The 17,211-nt window shown below is 31.5% G+C and overlaps 2 protein-coding genes across 3 annotated transcripts; one reads left to right on the forward strand and one right to left on the reverse strand.

Annotated features, from left to right (window-relative positions):
* The first annotated feature begins 572 nt into the window (after positions 1-572).
* LOC114418057 (metal transporter Nramp6-like) lies at positions 573-8,807 on the forward strand. 2 transcript variants are annotated; one of them, XM_028383201.1, is made up of 14 exons: positions 573-720; positions 988-1,141; positions 2,280-2,358; positions 2,451-2,491; positions 4,181-4,259; positions 4,379-4,483; positions 4,845-4,954; positions 5,106-5,287; positions 5,599-5,668; positions 6,069-6,242; positions 6,377-6,481; positions 6,875-7,006; positions 7,682-7,777; positions 8,074-8,807. In XM_028383201.1, the coding sequence occupies exons 2-14, from the start codon at positions 1,019-1,021 to the stop codon at positions 8,413-8,415; spliced, it is 1,638 nt and encodes a 545-aa protein (XP_028239002.1). In that variant the 5' UTR covers positions 573-720; positions 988-1,018; the 3' UTR covers positions 8,416-8,807. The 2 variants fall into 2 exon arrangements, with proteins under 2 accessions (XP_028239002.1, XP_028239003.1); XM_028383202.1 differs by lacking the exon at positions 573-720 and adding an exon at positions 727-851.
* A 990-nt stretch (positions 8,808-9,797) lies between these two features.
* On the reverse strand, positions 9,798-12,815 carry LOC114418058 (cinnamoyl-CoA reductase 1-like). Its single transcript, XM_028383203.1, has 5 exons — positions 12,599-12,815; positions 12,341-12,495; positions 11,586-11,771; positions 10,796-11,148; positions 9,798-10,170 (listed from the first exon to the last, which is right to left on the reverse strand). Exons 1-5 carry the CDS (start codon positions 12,729-12,731, stop codon positions 9,999-10,001), a joined length of 999 nt encoding a protein of 332 aa, XP_028239004.1. The 5' UTR covers positions 12,732-12,815; the 3' UTR covers positions 9,798-9,998.
* Between the last annotated feature and the right edge of the window lie 4,396 nt (positions 12,816-17,211).

The following is a 17,211-nucleotide window of genomic DNA, read 5'->3' on the forward strand; positions in this document are numbered from 1 at the left end:
TCTCAATATTTAATGTAGTATAATCCGATATATTACAAATATATAGATTAATCTAATCCTATACTAAATAACACTATCTTCATAGTTTACAATATTTAGTGTTAGAAGCCAAACACAATTTTTCAATTGAGTATCATGTCTCACTCGGATAGTTGACTTCTTCAAAAACAAATTAGCCGAGATTAAGAAATAAAATAGAAGGAGGAGATGGCGATCGACTGCAACAAACAATGAATAGCAGCACGTAAATAAGATATTAATAGGTGCTGTTACTTTATGCCTAAAAAGAAGGTGCTGTTACTTTAATTATATTACATAAACAATACATATTTCTCACACTTGAAGTGCCATAAGTATGATTTAAACTATTTAATTCGCTCAAATTTTAATGATCGACGGAAAAAAAAGCATTATAATGACAACGTATATACACACAAATCAATAATTTTTTTCATCGGACATAAAAATTACGACAACAAAAAAACACCTTATTCCTTTTCATAAACCTTTTTTTTCCACAAGAACGTGCAAAATACTTGTTGACTTATTCCATATTTTTTTTAATTATCTAGTAAATGTATTGATTAGTTATTCCATTTTAACCATTCACGATATAAGGACAATTCTTGGGACATTCATTCCTGGACAATGGCTGCAGTTTGCTAAGTTCAGAAGAGTTTTGTATTGCAAAAGGTGGACTGGACGGTGTACGCAATCATTGTAACTACTAACAACTGCACTCTCTCTCTTCTTTTTTCCTTTATGCATACATATTAGTACATATACAATACTTGCAGTTTCAGTTCTCCGACTCTTTTCATTCTTTCCACCTACCAAACTTCATATAGCAAGTAGCCTCTCTATTGCTTTACACCTCGATCTTCATGTTTCATTCTTCTTGTTCTTCACCAAGTTTTTTATTAATTTAACATTTATGTTACCTAGAATCTTAATATATTGAAGACTTGTGACTTCTTTTTTTCTCAGTTTTGGGTGCAGAAATTAAGGAGTAGAGAATATGACTGTGACAGGTTCATCATCTGGGCAACCTCAATTCATTGCCAGCACCGGTGGTAACCGGAACTTCTCGAATGCACCCTTGATTGAAAACTCAGATACTGATCAAATTGTTGTACCTGATGTGAGTTTGTTTTGCCATTTAATATAATTGTTCATCTAATGTTACTGATTGACTTCGCATAATTTTAAGATGTTTGCTTTATTGATTTGAAAAATTGTGTGGGACATACACGAATATTGCTTTATGTTTGAGATTAAGGTTTATTAGTTCATAGTGGGATGCTTTATTCTCAGTTTATATCCTAATGCTAAAGTAAAATCTTATTTTTTTTAGTTTGATTGATTTGCATATACTCATAAGATGCTGGGAATATTACATGGAAAATGGAAAGAGAATAAGTCGTAAAAGGGGCACAAAGTAGGCATTTGAGTTGACTTGGACAAATTAATTTTAAGAGGAATCCTTATTTATTGAGATTCAATTTGTAGAATTTATTATCTTTTTCTCTCTTACTTTTCTCAGAAAATTATATAAAACCAATTCTCTATAGTTTTTTCTATCTGATTGATTATAATTTTTTCTTAATTTTAACATAAAAATATGACATAAAATGTGTTTTAACCTTTTCTTTTTGTCTGGTCTGGGTGCTGTAGTTACCAAATATAACGTCAATCTTCTTTTTTTCTCTAGTATCACAAAAGACAATAGATAAGAGTATGTTTTATGGTAAATTTGTAGATAAATTATTGTATAATCTAGGAGGACTACGTGTTTATAGATCAGTATCAAATTTTATATGAAACTAATAAAATACTCAGTTGTATCATATGAAATTGACCGAAATTATAGATACATATATAGTAAGCATATAATAATAATTTCTCCAGTTTTATGTCAGTAGCTTTGGACATGTTTGATTACTGATCCAGAGAGACAGTAGATGTGATTTTCGACATTTCAATGGAAGTTATCAATTGTAACTATTACGGCTTTTAGCCTGCTAATGTCATAATCTGCTTCAGCAACCTATTTCCAAACACACTGTAGTAAACTTTCAAGTAATTATTTGACTGGTGACATGTTGAAAATAAAATAATTTTTCATTTGGCACTTTATGAAGTGAAAAGAATATCAAGATTTATTTCGCACAGCCCGAGTTAGTGATTTGATTGCAAAGTACACTTCGGTAACTCATATTCATTGCCATGGACTGAAATTAACTTGGTATCCATCATTTATGTCTGTTTGTATTTTGCAGACAACAGGCTGGAAAAACCTATTTGCATACGTGGGACCTGGATTTCTAGTTTCCATTGCATATATCGACCCGGGAAACTGTAAGATCACTTATTCATCACTTTCTTCTGAAAGAAAAGGAAATATATTCCCAACATAGATATGATTATTGTATTTTCACCTTGACTTGCAGTTGAGACAGATCTTCAATCAGGAGCGCAATATAAATATGAGGTATGTATGGTATATATATTTTCATGTAGTTGCTTCAACTTGGATTTATCATTTTGTTTCTATTCTAGACAAGAGGTGTCTTGAACTAGTTTATGAAGTCAAAGTATGTATGCCTTGGAGTTTACTAGTTATCCTGTTAGAAATCATAAGTTACATATAAAATGAAAAATATGAGGATCATATCCACAAGAACTCCCATAATATTTTACAAAACAACAACATTCACAAATTACGGCTATTGGAATCAAGATTTTAATTGGATTATGAAAATGTAAATAACAATAGTATAAATAAACAAAAAATATTTTTGACATTTTTAAGAACATAAAGAGTACAATAAAAAAGTAAAATAACAAAACCACAAGAGTTGAGATTGATTTTACCATCTCCTCATGCAAACAATGATCACTTATTTAGTTCAAAGTTCAATTATTATCATTAACTCACAAAAAATACTCAAATCTAAATCCTTTAAATGAAAGAATTTGAGTTCCTTAACCAAACTATCAATCCATTAATTAATCTAATCAAATGATTTATTTTAAGAATAAAAGTCAAAAGATGACTAATAAGTCTTATTCCATTTGTAGACACAAAACCTATTAGATTTTCTTTTTCATTTCTAAGTTCAAATACATTTTTCAATGATAATTCAGATCACAAAATCAAACAATGGATGATCAAGACAAGACAAACATTAAGCATAGAAGAGAATACTTAACAATGAACAATAAACATAGATTCTTAACTTGAATGTAAATATAAGGATGAATTCAGTTATATCAATCCGCACAAGGAGTAAACCTAATTATATAACTACAAGAAGAGAAGAAGATACAAAAAATGAAGGAAAATCATGCACAAAATGGAGTTGGTAAGGAAGCCGTAGAGAACAAATGAGAGCTTTCCAGCTCCTCACAATCCCTAGATAGCTCCTCAAAATCAAAACTCCCGAAAATTCCTTTAATTGGACGTTTTATGCTTGTGTTTCAACCTCACTTAAGTCACATTAGCACTCCCACGTCCAGCTTTAGCTTTCTCACGTCCTGCCTCAGGTGGACAACAAGCAAATATGTTTTTCTAATACTCTCTGGCCCAACCTCAAATCTTTCAAGTCCAGCCTCAGCTAGCAAAGAGGAAAATGATGGCTTTAGGCTTTCAAAATGTGCTTCCAAAGATGTGTGATTTGAACTTCCAAAGCTATTTTTTCAAAATCTTCAATTCTTCTTCTTTCCCTACAATAAAACATAAAAAACTAATAAAATTTATTAAAAGTTAAAGACACTAAATTTATTAGCATCAGAGTGATTAAAACAAAGTTCTAAGTAATGAAAAATGTAAGATAAATGCTAAAATTTGTAAGCATATATAGCATTTATCAGGGTCACTTTACCAGATTCTCATGGCTTTTTTAAAAGCCACAATCAATTACTTGTTATATTTGTGTTCTTACTAAATAAGTCCATATTTTGAGCTGGACAGTGATTTTTTTGGGTCCAGATCATGCCTCCACAGATGCCTTCATTGGGGATGGTGGTTGTGTACTTCAGTTGTTTCTCATCGATGATTGTTTTGCACTTTTAAAATTTGTTGTTGAATGCAATTAATCCATTTTCCATTGAAAAATAGGTTATTATACACCTATGCTCTAGTCTTCCCATTTTTGTTTTGTCACATTTATACTTCCAGTTACTTTGGATCATATTGGTGGCGTCATGTGCTGCACTTCTAATTCAAACAATGGCAGCTAATCTTGGGGTTGTCACTGGTACTTGATTCAATTCTCTCTTCTTCTTTTTTTTTTTTACTGAATAAATTTGATCAGTATAGGAATGGATGCTAACTTCTTTGTTATCAATTCTTTTAAATTCTATTTTCTGCTTGCAGGAATGCACCTAGCAGAGCATTGTAAAGCTGAATATTCTCGGGTGCCCAACTTTATCCTTTGGGTGATTGCTGAAATTGCCATAGTGGCGTGTGACATTCCTGAAGGTATAGTATAGAGGCTAATTTAATATTTTTGAACTGTTGCTACTTATTTGTAAATTGTACATATCATACATTGTTTTCTAATGCTGATCTTAGATGGTTGATAGGAATGCTTTTGAAATATATAACATGAGTACATGACAAATGAAAACATATACAATAACCATGGTATTGAATAAATTCAACACATTCTCCCCCACCCCTACCACAACATGAGATGCATTTAGTACACTTGATAGAAAAATACGATTAGAGTTATTGGTACACTACTGGATGACAATAATGAAAGTCATCACATAATGTTTTTGGGTTCTCTTTAACTTCTATTTTATTTTTATCTTGACTTTCTGCCATGCGTATGCAGTAATTGGGACAGCCTTTGCATTGAACATGCTCTTCAACATACCAGTTTGGGTTGGTGTTCTTCTGACAGGATTCAGTACATTGATCCTCTTAGCATTACAGCAATATGGGGTAGTTTTCTATATTCTATAGAATCTATACAGCCCTCTTCCCCATGGGTACCTGGCATCTTTCTATGATTTGATATGATATAGAAATTATTATATTATTATATCCTGAACAAATCAATGGTTGACATTGCATTTTCTTTGTTGTTAAACAGGTTAGGAAACTTGAATTCTTCATTGCATTTCTAGTATTCACAATTGCTGGTTGCTTTATGGCTGAGCTTGGATATGCAAAGCCGGTGGCCAAAGAAGTTGTGGCCGGTCTTTTTGTTCCAAAACTTCAGGGGCATGGTGCCACTGGTCTTGCAATTTCACTCCTTGGGGCAATGGTTATGCCGTGGGTGTCTCACTTCTTTTGCATCCATTTCTTTTTCTGTCCCTTAACATATAATGTGATCTAATGATATGTTTCTTTATACATTTGTTTTTATTATGATAGGGTTTTACATTAGCAGTTACAATATATAATATATGTGTTGCTGTAACCTAGCCACTAGTATGCTCTCTCTTGTACCCTTTTTCAACAGTGAATTGCTTTTCCTCTGCCGTGATTTTTTCACGATTCCACGTAAAATCTGTGGATTATTTCTTCTTTACTTTATCTCTGTTGGTCACATTATTCTACATTTCTTTATACATTTGCTTCAGCCACAATCTATTCCTCCACTCAGCACTGGTGCTTTCCAGGAAAATACCGCGATCAGTTCGTGGAATCAAAGTAAACTGTTAATCTCTTGTGTGCATGCATTAAATTTCATTTCTAGTTATAGTTTAATTTAAGTGATGTTGACCTACTTGGAATATTGATATAATAAAATCAATGGATATGTGAGGCCTTCCAGATTACAATGGGTTATTCAATAGTATGGTTACTTCATTCACAATGTTCCACAATATAATTGTCTTTGTCTAATAATGACCTTATCTGACCCATTTACAGATTAAAGAGAAAATATTGTTCAATTTGTAACAACCCATAGTTTTTATCTTTTTCATTGTTCAGTCAGAGAGTATTGTGTTGTGAAAGAATAAACTTAGAAACTTATTGGAGACAACAAAAACAATGGTAAAGTTGTAACTGATGTCAACTGACCCCCTTATTCAATTTTTTTTTACAGGAGGCCTGTAGATTTTACATGATAGAAAGTGCCTTTGCTCTTACGGTGGCCTTCCTCATAAATATTTCTGTTATTTCTGTAAGTGGTGCAGTATGCAATTCTTCAAATTTAAGTGTTGAAGATCAGAATAGCTGTCAGGATTTGGATTTGAACAAGGCCTCCTTTTTATTAAGAGTACGTGACACTGCCACATGTCTTCTTATGACAAACACCATATGTGCCTAGTTCTTGAACATCATATATCATTTTTGCTGGAAAGTGTGCTAATAAAATCATTGATGATAATTTCTTATATGGGCCACACACAGAATGTCTTGGGCAAATGGAGCTCAAAACTATTTGCAATTGCTTTACTTGCCTCAGGTCAAAGTTCTACCATAACAGGAACATATGCAGGACAATACGTCATGCAGGTATACTGCTAGCTCCACCCTTCAAATTAATACTTATTTATTAGTTTGCATAAAAAATATTTCTTTTGGTCATGTTCATTATGATGAATCCATAGATTAGATTACATGATGTATCTCACCATATGATAGCCCACAATAACGCCTTACATAGCATTTTGTGATTTGAATTTTCCATTAAAAAAATTAAGAAGGACGGGTTATGATTCTTTAAAGTAAATTATGAAGGTAGGGTAAGCAGTTGACCATTTTTGTATTTTCATATTCAATTATGAACCCGTGTATAAAGAGCTTTGAATGGTGGTGATGGACATCCCTAATAATGATCACTCTTAGTATTGTTCATCTTAGGCAATTTCTATTTTTCATTTCCCCGTAATTTCCATGTTATTTCAGGGATTTCTTGATTTGCGACTGAAGTCATGGATTCGGAATCTGCTAACTCGTTGCTTAGCCATTGTTCCTAGTTTGATTGTTGCACTCATTGGTGGCTCTGCTGGAGCTGGGGAGCTCATCATAATTGCATCGGTAAGAATACCTTGCCATTAGGTTCTCTATTTTTTTAACCATATCATATTATCTTATGCATTTCATTTAGAAATTTGTTGGTAATAAAGTAAAAAAGTTGTTCACATTGTCACAAATTCATGGAAGTTTCTCGTACTCATGTAATTTGAATACATGGCCTCCTATGAACTGTAGAGACAATGTTATATCATTATTCATAACCCTTTGACCTAGGGTTTAATGTTGGACAATTCTATCGTACACAAGATGGATCAAGTCATAGACAAATGACAACATTTTATTGGGACAAGCCCCAAATTTAAGAGATGCAACAACTCTGGTAATCACAAGTCACAACTAAGCATAACTGCACTGGTGGGCATAACTAGGATTGTAGGACCACTCATGCAGTTGCATACAGTTACTTCTGCTGATATGCACCATTTTTGTTGTTGAAAACAATTTTGCATACATGGCATCAATTTATAATTCCTGTCAGATTGTGTATTGGTACATCTTGTGCATCATATGCAGTTATGCACCACTTGTGCTTCTGTGATCAATTTTGTATACATGACATCATTCTGTAATTGCTGTCAGATTGTGTATTGATAAATCCCGTGTATGATACAATTGACCTTGTGAGATTATCATTTGGGCTATATGTGCTGAAGTCCTTCTGTATCTGCTGATCAGATGATCTTATCATTTGAGCTTCCTTTTGCTTTGATTCCACTCCTCAAGTTCACTAGCAGCAAAATCAAGATGGGAGAACATGTCAACTCAATCTCGGTAATTTTTTTGGTGACATGAAAATTGAAACTTGTTACAAATAGTAAATTGATTGCCAACTTCACAAATGTTGTCAAAATATTTAGAATCATTGTCTGACATATGCTATTTGAAAGCAAGAAAGACGCATGTACTATTTGCTTAATTTAACCGTGACATGCAGTTTCCCCTACACTTCAATTAGCCATAATTCTTGAAGTTAATGTTGGAAAAGGGTGTTATTGCTTCATGCTACAAGTTATTTGTCTTCTGCATCTTGTCTGATATATGATTTTCTATATATACTTTAATTGCAGATCTCGGCTGTTACTTGGATCATTGGTTCCCTCATCATGGGCATAAATATATACTATTTATTGACTAGCTTTGTCAAATTGCTTCTGCATGTCCACTTAAAAATTGTTACTAAGGTGTTTCTCGGGATATTGGGATTTTCGGGTGTGGCACTATATATGGGAGGCATTGCGTATCTAGTGTTTCGCAAAAATAAAAAAACTACACACATTTTGGCATTTAGAACATTGGAAGAACAACAAGTGGCAAATGAACAAGGTGATATATCAATTTATAGTCTCCCAAGAGAAGACATAGTAAGCATGCAATTGCCTCAAAAAAGGAGTCCAGCAGAAATTGATTGAGAAATATCTCAATAAGGAAGATTAACTACAGTCCTAGCAAAGGTTTCATCAAGGATATATAATATATAATAATATCCAATTTTATGTTAATTTCTAAAAATTGAACATATGCAAAAGGGAACATTGCTCGGTGCAAATTAAGTACCAAGCACATCACCTCACATATATGTATAAAGTTACTATCAGTGCGAATGTAGAAAATGGGTGAGATCAATTGTAATGAGATGGTAAAAGCTATGGAACTATAAATAGGTTGTGTGTATCTAAGTGTAGGTAACATAATTTTATAGAAGATAAGTATCTCTTTGGAATATTGATGAGCAGGACTTCTGGTATCACTTGGCTGGAATTGCTAAAGCTTTTTAATTATTCATTTAGTGCTTATATTGATAGCCTTTTTCTTGAAATTTGGGTGGAAGGACTGTGTTATCCTTTCCACCCCTCATATTGTCACTTGTTGTACCACATTGCTCATAATCAACAGAAAAAACATTTTTCCTCTCAAAAAAGAGCTTTGTATAGTGCTTCGTTTATTATGGGAGAGTGTTTGGGAGAATTTATAGAGTTTGTGAAAATAATATAAGGTTCTTACAACTCTTTAATTTATTTTTTATTAAATTTCTGGGTATGATTATTAAAAATAAGTTTTTATCTTATTTTTAAAAAAAATCATAGTCAAAATTTGAACATAGTTATCATATTGTAAAAGCTTAATAAACGCTTAACTAAATCATTTATTTAAATACACCCATTTATAATTGAAATAGAGTAGGTGTAACTCCACTTCAAAAGTCATCTAAAGATACTTCACTATGACTATGAGTATTTGTTACTATCAACCACCTTTTCATGTTTCATTGTTGAACAGTTCCTCTTTCCCTAGCTACCATTAAAAAAGATCCTTCCGTCAACAAACTTTTTCCCACATATATACACGCGTATAAGCCATAGCCAATCTAAATAAAAAGTTTGAGATTTATAAGTAATGTGAAAAAGGAGAAACTTGTGGAGAATGATGGAGTTTGAGTAACGTAGTATATTTATTTAAACATTTTGGAGGAAAAAAATAATGAGGCTCATGATTCACATGACCTCTTACCAAAAGACGAAAAACTGATCATTCATAAAGTTAAACGTGTCCCTAGCTACATGATTTTTTCCTTCCCATTTCTTTCATTTTCAGTACTAACAAATACATAATCTCAGTGAACATAAACCAGCGCTAAATGTCAAGGTCAGACTCAGTGCCTACATTTATCAAATTGTACGGAAAGTTGCTTGGCCTTCGGAAGGGAGCAAGTAAGGATTAATTAGACAGAAAAAAAAAACTTGATGTAAATTAAGAAAAGGAATTCAGCAAAAAAAAAAATTAAAAGAAAATATATGATGACAAAATATAATCCATTAATGTTATCGGTTATACTTTTACAAAAGGCAACAATTTGTGTGGTGTGTGTCTTAAAAACTGAAAATACGTACTTCTAAGGATTAAATATAAATTGATTAACAACTACAATTGTAATTTGTACCAGAATTAAACTTGTTAATTAATTTATGGCAACCTAGCTAGGTAGGATCTAACTTCAATAGGAATCTTTTTGCTTTGGGGGGACAGGAAGGTGGCCATTCTCTTGCAGATTTTTAACGGTGTCATATAGACACTGCTTCACTGGGGTGAATTCCAATCCCAAATCTTTCAGCTTTTGATTTGAAAATATGTAGGGTTTTACTCTCGGGTTCTTTTCATCTGAACATCTGCACAAGTCAAAAATCATGTTAAGTTCCATAATATACTGAGATGTAATAATATAAAATGTTTATATTGGTCTTGGGTTGTAGGTTTCCCAATTTCAACTATATATAATTATATATGACATAATCTTCTAGGTAAAATGTGAAAGCAGCCAAGCAGAGTCTTTGGTGGTTAGAGTGGTGAGGTCCACTGCACTGTCTACTCATTTTTTCATACGAGACGAAATCATTGAATTGTTGTGAGACTTGGATTTCAATTTGACTCAACTTTCTCCTTGTCCTAGACGCCGAGATTAGTATACATAAACAAGTCAAATTTGGTATACCTACGGCCCAATACCTTTCTGAATTTGTCTCCACAATGTTTTACATTTATATACTCCAAATTAACAAAGTGATGACTCATTCATTTTTCTTTTTCTTTTTTTCCCCTTTTCTTGCATGAATAATGAACCTCGGAAGGTTCTTATATGGCCATGTCTGACCCCAAAACTTCTCAAGCCATTTGTGTGGAGGCATTTCATTTTAGCCTTTTAGGGAGTTATTTAATTCTTTGGATTCTGTCCAAAAATAAAATAAAATATATAGTAAAAGTAACAGAAAAGAAAAGACAAGAAACACAGCTTACTTGGTAGGAATTGGGTACTCGGGGAAAAACTTGGCCAAAATTTCAACTAGCTCACCACGATGCAGCGAGCTTTCAGCACATATGAATCGACCAGAAGCTGAAGGTGTCTCATAAACAAGAATGTGGGCTAATGCCACATCCCTCACATGTACGTAAGCCTGAGTGGCATTTACATAAGTTTTGGCAGAGCCAGTAAGGTACTTTAGGATGTGAATTGTACTAGCATTAATGGTTGGTTGCAACAATGGTCCAATCACCAAAACTGGGTTCACCACAACCAAGTCCACCCCTCTCTCTTTTGCTACATCCCATGCTGCTTGTTCAGCCACCGTCTTCCCGTAGCAATACCAATTCTGCAAATTAGCCCTCATCAGTTAAGAACTAACCATTAATTATTTCAAAATGTTAAATTCTCATTCGGTCAATTATTAAAATTCCCATTTCAAACATTACAACTTCATTTTTTTTTTTTTTTTGGGTAAACCACCGTACTTAAAGTCTTTAGCTTTTCGGTGGGATTTCAACTGTGAGATTAATCTTCGGTCCAGAATTTAATCGTACTTATCACCTTTATATCCAAGAATGAATTCTGCAGATATCGAACATATATAGTTCATTTCTTACAAGTTGTCAACTGAGCTGCGCCTTCGTATATGAGATTAATGACCATGTTTTTTTTAATTGATCAAAGTATGAAAATTATTAAAGTCTTGTTAGTTCTACGTAAGAGGTCACGCACAAATTAATATATAGCCTAGTATTTAAGTCAATGAATTAGCAGTTTGCTGACCTTGGTGTTTTTACAGTACTCCAAGTCACTCCAGAATGATTCATCAACCAACGCATCCCTACTCGTATTGGGGTCCATATAGACGGTGCCAATTGAAGAAGTGAACACCACGCGTCGCACTTTTGCTTCTGCTGCTGCTATGATCACATTCTTCGTTCCTTTCACTGCTGGCTCCACCATCTCTTCCTGAGTACCACGTACAAAGGATTAATTGTTGCTCATTATATCACCAATTTAGTACAAAATCAATTGTTCTTTTTTTTTTTTTTTTCTGGTGAAATGATTAGTACACAAATGTGCCACAGTGAGAAATATGTACCGTGTGATGGTGTCCCACGGAAATAAAAAAAATGTTGGTGGTTGGGAAACTCCTAATCAAGTAAATATAGAAAAAAGAATATATTATAGGTTTTATACAAAATATATAAAACTTAGTTAAATAGTTTATAATTTAATTATGTTTTAAAATATATATTTTTAAAATTTACTAGTTTATTGTAACTACCGGTAATATTAGATCTTTAATAAACTTTTATGTAATTGATTATGAGATTAATAATCGGTTTAATTTTAATTTAATACTTTTCTAAAGATATATTCTGTAAAGATTGAACAATTAACTTATTTAATAAAATAAACAAAGTTGAACAAATGTTTTTGTAAAATAATAATTAATGTGTAGTTAGCTGATTGGGCGGTTCAGAAAATGATAATGATGGATTGAAGGAAAGGAGAAAGAGGGAGAGAAAACTGACAGGGTTGTCGGTGACCGGAGAAGCGGTGTGGAAGACACCGTGGCAACCGTGAAGAGCTGCTTTAATGGAGGCAATATCGAAGAGATCAACTTTATGCAGAGTTAGCCTCTCCTTGCCTCCTTCCAACTCTTTCAAATGACCATTCTTCGGATCATCTGATAGATATATAATTTTATTAACAACCATGCATGCATAACATATCTAAATTTCAGCTACCTAAACCAACAACGTTAAACAAACAAATTAAATTATGCGTGCCTGGATTTCTCACGGTTCCTCTCACAGTGTAGCCTTTCTCTAAGAGAAGTTTGACAAGCCAAGAGGCTATGAAACCGCCGGCACCGGTCACACACACGATTTCGCCGGAAACTGATGACGTGTCAGTTGGCATCTTAAGAAATAAAATGAATTGTGAAGGATAATGCGGTGATGGAAGAAGATGCTTATGGAATATGATGAGTGTGGCACAAAGCAGTATGGCCAAAGGATGCCTTTTATAAAGCTACATCATGTGGCTTTTTTACGAATACCGTATAATTTACTTTTAAATTTATCAAAGTTGGTAGACCAAGTTTTTGAAAATTTATCACTAATATTGCGAGCAAGTACCTGTTTGGAAATTCAAGAAGATAATATCAGAATTTTACAATAACTCATGCATCTTCAATCAATTCAAGAACAAAGTTGTAGAATAGGCCAAGATTATGACGTTTACACAATTATAATTTCTCTTAAAACCCAAAACTAAATTTATACCAAACAATCATTTATAAATTTGAATACTCGTTGGCCCTTTCTCACCCACTTCAATTAATTAACTATACTATTTTTTTTATATTCTGAAAGTAATTAAGATTAACTTTTACATATTTTATAATTTTTTAAATTTAAATTATTGTTATAAATCAGTAGAAAGTTGAGAAAATATTTACTCTGTATACTTGTGACTCTGAGAATTAAAATACTAACTATTGTTATAAGTCAATTGCTTAAAACTAAAGAAATTGAATTCATAAATTACAACTTACCCCACATGAATAAAATTTTAATTAAAAATTACAATAATTTAATAATTTTAAAAACAAATTACAGTATATAATAAGAAAAAATAGGATATACACCAACCATTAAAAAAAAACCGCTATGCAACTAATTATATATATATAGGATTATATAATTCATACGGTAGAATTTTGTATTTATACCAAATCTTATTCGCATTCCACTTAAATTTAAAGACTGCCATTTCATCATCTATCGAATCACGTGATCATAATATTAAACAAAACGTCATTAAAAAGGGAAGCAAATTGAATCTCCAGCAGATCGATATCGCAAAGAAATATCTCTGTTGTGAAAATGTCATGGCTTCAAATAATTACTGAATTGGACTTTTATTATGATGTTTGTTCTTAAATTTGTAGCTAATGTGAATCGATACTATATTTTATGGAGAGAAGTTTCTTTTTGAGATCTTCTTTTTCACTAAAGATATTCTATAACTAATAACCAAAGACTATATTAATTTACTTTCAAGAAAAAAAATCTTAAAATTAACTACTTTATTTTTTGAATATTTTTCATTCACATGGTTGATAGTTGAAGTGTAATTAACATATGTTTAAAGAATTCGTGTATATTCAGCAACTAGGTCAAACTTTGTACTTTGTTCTTGAAAATTATTTGAATATAATTGTTTATATAACATTGTACACGTGTGAACTTAAAATTGTAAACGCGGTTTCAACTCAAACTTGAGTTGACGTAAAACTCGTCTCATTTTACTTTATCGTGCAACAACTTATTTACCTCGTAATCAAATTTTAATTACATGCATAAGAGTAATCTCCATTCTACAGTTCTGTATTTTTTTTTTTTGTGAAACTAACACTTCTAATATTTACTTTAAAAAAAAATACTTATAATATTTTATTATTCAAAAATTAACTAAAATTGAAAAATAGCTTGCCCGTATAAATGTTTGTATAAGCGAAGAAAATTTGTCCTGAGAACATATACTGACAAAATATAATAAAAACATATTTAATAAAAAATAGTTTATAGGCGTCTCCGTTATAATTTAGAAACTATATATGTGTTTGTTTGTTTATATATTGTTTGTTACGTGGTACAAAACTTAATAGGTGGGATTCCCTTTGAGATGTAAGATGTTAGATTGTGCATTGTTAATTCAGAAACTATGCATACGTTTGTCTAATTGACTTGTTTGTTAGTGTTTTGTAAAACTCAGTAAGTGTAATCCTATTTGAGATGTAATACGATATATATGCTGATAGTTTAAAAACTTGGTGTTGGAAATAAAATCATATTAACATTTTATAGGATTAAAATAGAATTTTGAGAGACTAAAACTACGTTCTATTGGGATAAAAATATCAAACATTTATGTTTTTAAAAGATTAAATATTTATTTTTACTTAATATCTTATATAAAACATTAAATGAATGAATAAAAATATTATGAGAGAAGTACTAGCTAGGGTTAACCTATCGGTAAGATTTTGGATAATTTGGGCAAATTTTTAAGTTCTAACTTTGTTGTGTTATTGTAAAAAAAAAAAATTATAAGTATAACATAATTTATAAATAAAAACCTCTCCAATACATTTAACATAAGTCTCTGTATTGGATTAAACGAATCGTCGTAAATAAGACGAGTAATCTTAAATAAGATTACTGCCATGCATGAAACATCGCATTCGCATACAGAATCTGACAATAATTGAACCCTAAATTTCATTATTATGTACGTATATCTGGCAATATAATTATTTTTGTGACAACATAAACTTAAACAAAAAGACACAAATCTTTGAATTAAATAATAAATTAATATGATAATTAAGTAGTCTTTGAACTACCGTTTGGAATTCTTTCGCTTGCAGCGTTATTCCCCATTTTCATAACTTGGTTTCCATCAATTACAAAATACACCTATAGATCATCGAAAAATAATGCACTATCTACACATTGCACCTTCTCTTCATTTATGTGATTTTTATTTTCACATGCGTCAATTCTCTTTAGTCTCTTCAAAAGTATGCGAAATGTCAGGATCTAAAACTTATAAGCATTTTTAATAATATGAAAACATTTAATTATACTTTTAGTCCTTCTGATTTAGACTGTTAAAGAATGCAGTCCTTCAAGTTTTTTCAGACTAATTAAATCAAGTCCTTCCATTTTTAAAATCAAGCAAATTTCGTTTCCATTATTTTCTTTTTAAAAATCTCAAATTATTATATTATCCGAATATTTAAAATTTATGATGGGATTGAGATATATGTAATTACGAGTCTGATTTAGACTGTTAAAGTGGGGAGAGAGAACTTGTTGGAGAGGATCCTAACTAGAAATATTTTAGAATTTTAGTTTGCACATATTTTTGTGATGGAAGACTTTTTAGCAAAGTAATAATTATAATTATAATACAGAAGTGATGTAATGTGCAACCATCACAATTTAAAGACTTGCCATATTTTCTCCATTTTGTAGACTGGTCAAGCGAAATCTGCCTATAATGTCATGCAATGTGGGGGCTTGGATCTACCATCACCATGGATCAGTGATATTTGTCATTGTTTGTATACAACAAGAAAAGGGAGGTGGGAACGGAATCATAGTCTTTTGTTAAGTGGGAAAGGCGAAATATGCTGCATGGGTTGGTGTATGAACGAAATTCGAGGTCTTAGTATTAGAGTAATTGAGTAAATATGGCCCAAAATCAACAACCCCAACCCAATGAAAGGAATTCTTTCCGTCCAATGTCCAACATTCACCTTACATTTACATTGAATGTCGAATGCAATAGTGTATAAACAGTATGGGAAAGTTTGTTTTCAAAAGGTTTGGTGAGTAGTATTTTTCTGCCTTTTGACTTTAAAGTTAAAAACTATGTCAACAACATCAAACTAAAGCTCTGCTGTGCTGATTCAAGCATGAAGTTGACCCTATGATGCTGTAATGCCAATGCTTTTAATTTACCAGACTGTAGCTTAACATATATGAGGGTGCTGTAATTTTTTTTAGCGTAACTGCAGACGTTACCCTTGCACTGCAATGCGTCATTAGATTTTATTTTATTTTATTTTATCTAAAATAACTCATAATAAATTTTACAAGTTTAGCTACGGAGAAGATAACTAGATAAAGGAGCGATTGATGTACATTTTGAGGGTGTATGTAGGTTGGAAAAAGAGAGGCATGAGGGGGAAAAAGAAGAAAAAATTCCACTAATGTGATATGAAAAAAAGAGTCACAGATTGACTGAGACTTGTCCCAAACAAGCATGTTAATCCTTGCAAATGCGTAGACATAAACATTTTTTTAGTTAATTACCTTTTTCATCTCTAGAGCTACAACAACTTTCTCATTTAATTTTTATAGTTTAAACATCTCATTTTAGCTCTTATAAGTATATAAAAAATTTAATCTTTTTTATCTTTTAGTCATCGTCATAAGTATCAACTTACTAATAAATGTGGCATGACTCCTTCAATCTAGGTTCATCTCAAAAAGTAGAAAAATGACAACTATAAGAATAAAATTGAAATAAAATAATTAAACCGTAGGGATCAAATAAGTTGGATAGGTGATTAAGAAAAAAGAAAATGTGAAAAAGATTGCAAATTGGATCCCTTGCTAATTAAAAAAATCCAAATATGTAATTAAACCAATATTTTTTATATATAATTGTTTAATAATAAATATTAAATTATTTTATTATATTATTTCAATTAATCAAATACAAAAATAATATTTAGTTTAATTTAAATTAGAACATAATAGTAAAGTATAGCAATAATATTTTAAAAATAATAAAATTTTATTAGAACTTAAAATAACAGAAT

Source organism: Glycine soja, chromosome 7, assembly GCF_004193775.1.
Source record: "Glycine soja cultivar W05 chromosome 7, ASM419377v2, whole genome shotgun sequence".
Lineage (NCBI taxonomy): Eukaryota > Viridiplantae > Streptophyta > Magnoliopsida > Fabales > Fabaceae > Glycine > Glycine soja.

Coding starts and splice junctions, on each gene's coding strand:
- LOC114418058 (XM_028383203.1), bottom strand. CDS start 12,731: ATGCCAACTGACACGTCATCAGTTTCCGGCGAAATCGTGTGTGTGACC. Junction 11,772..12,340: donor CTCCGGTCACCGACAACCCT/GTCAGTTTTCTC, acceptor CGTGGTACTCAG/GAAGAGATGGTGGAGCCAGC. Junction 10,171..10,795: donor GAGTACCCAATTCCTACCAA/GTAAGCTGTGTT, acceptor TGACTTGTGCAG/ATGTTCAGATGAAAAGAACC.
- LOC114418057 (XM_028383201.1), top strand. CDS start 1,019: ATGACTGTGACAGGTTCATCATCTGGGCAACCTCAATTCATTGCCAGC. Junction 1,142..2,279: donor ATCAAATTGTTGTACCTGAT/GTGAGTTTGTTT, acceptor TGTATTTTGCAG/ACAACAGGCTGGAAAAACCT. Junction 2,359..2,450: donor ATATATCGACCCGGGAAACT/GTAAGATCACTT, acceptor CTTGACTTGCAG/TTGAGACAGATCTTCAATCA.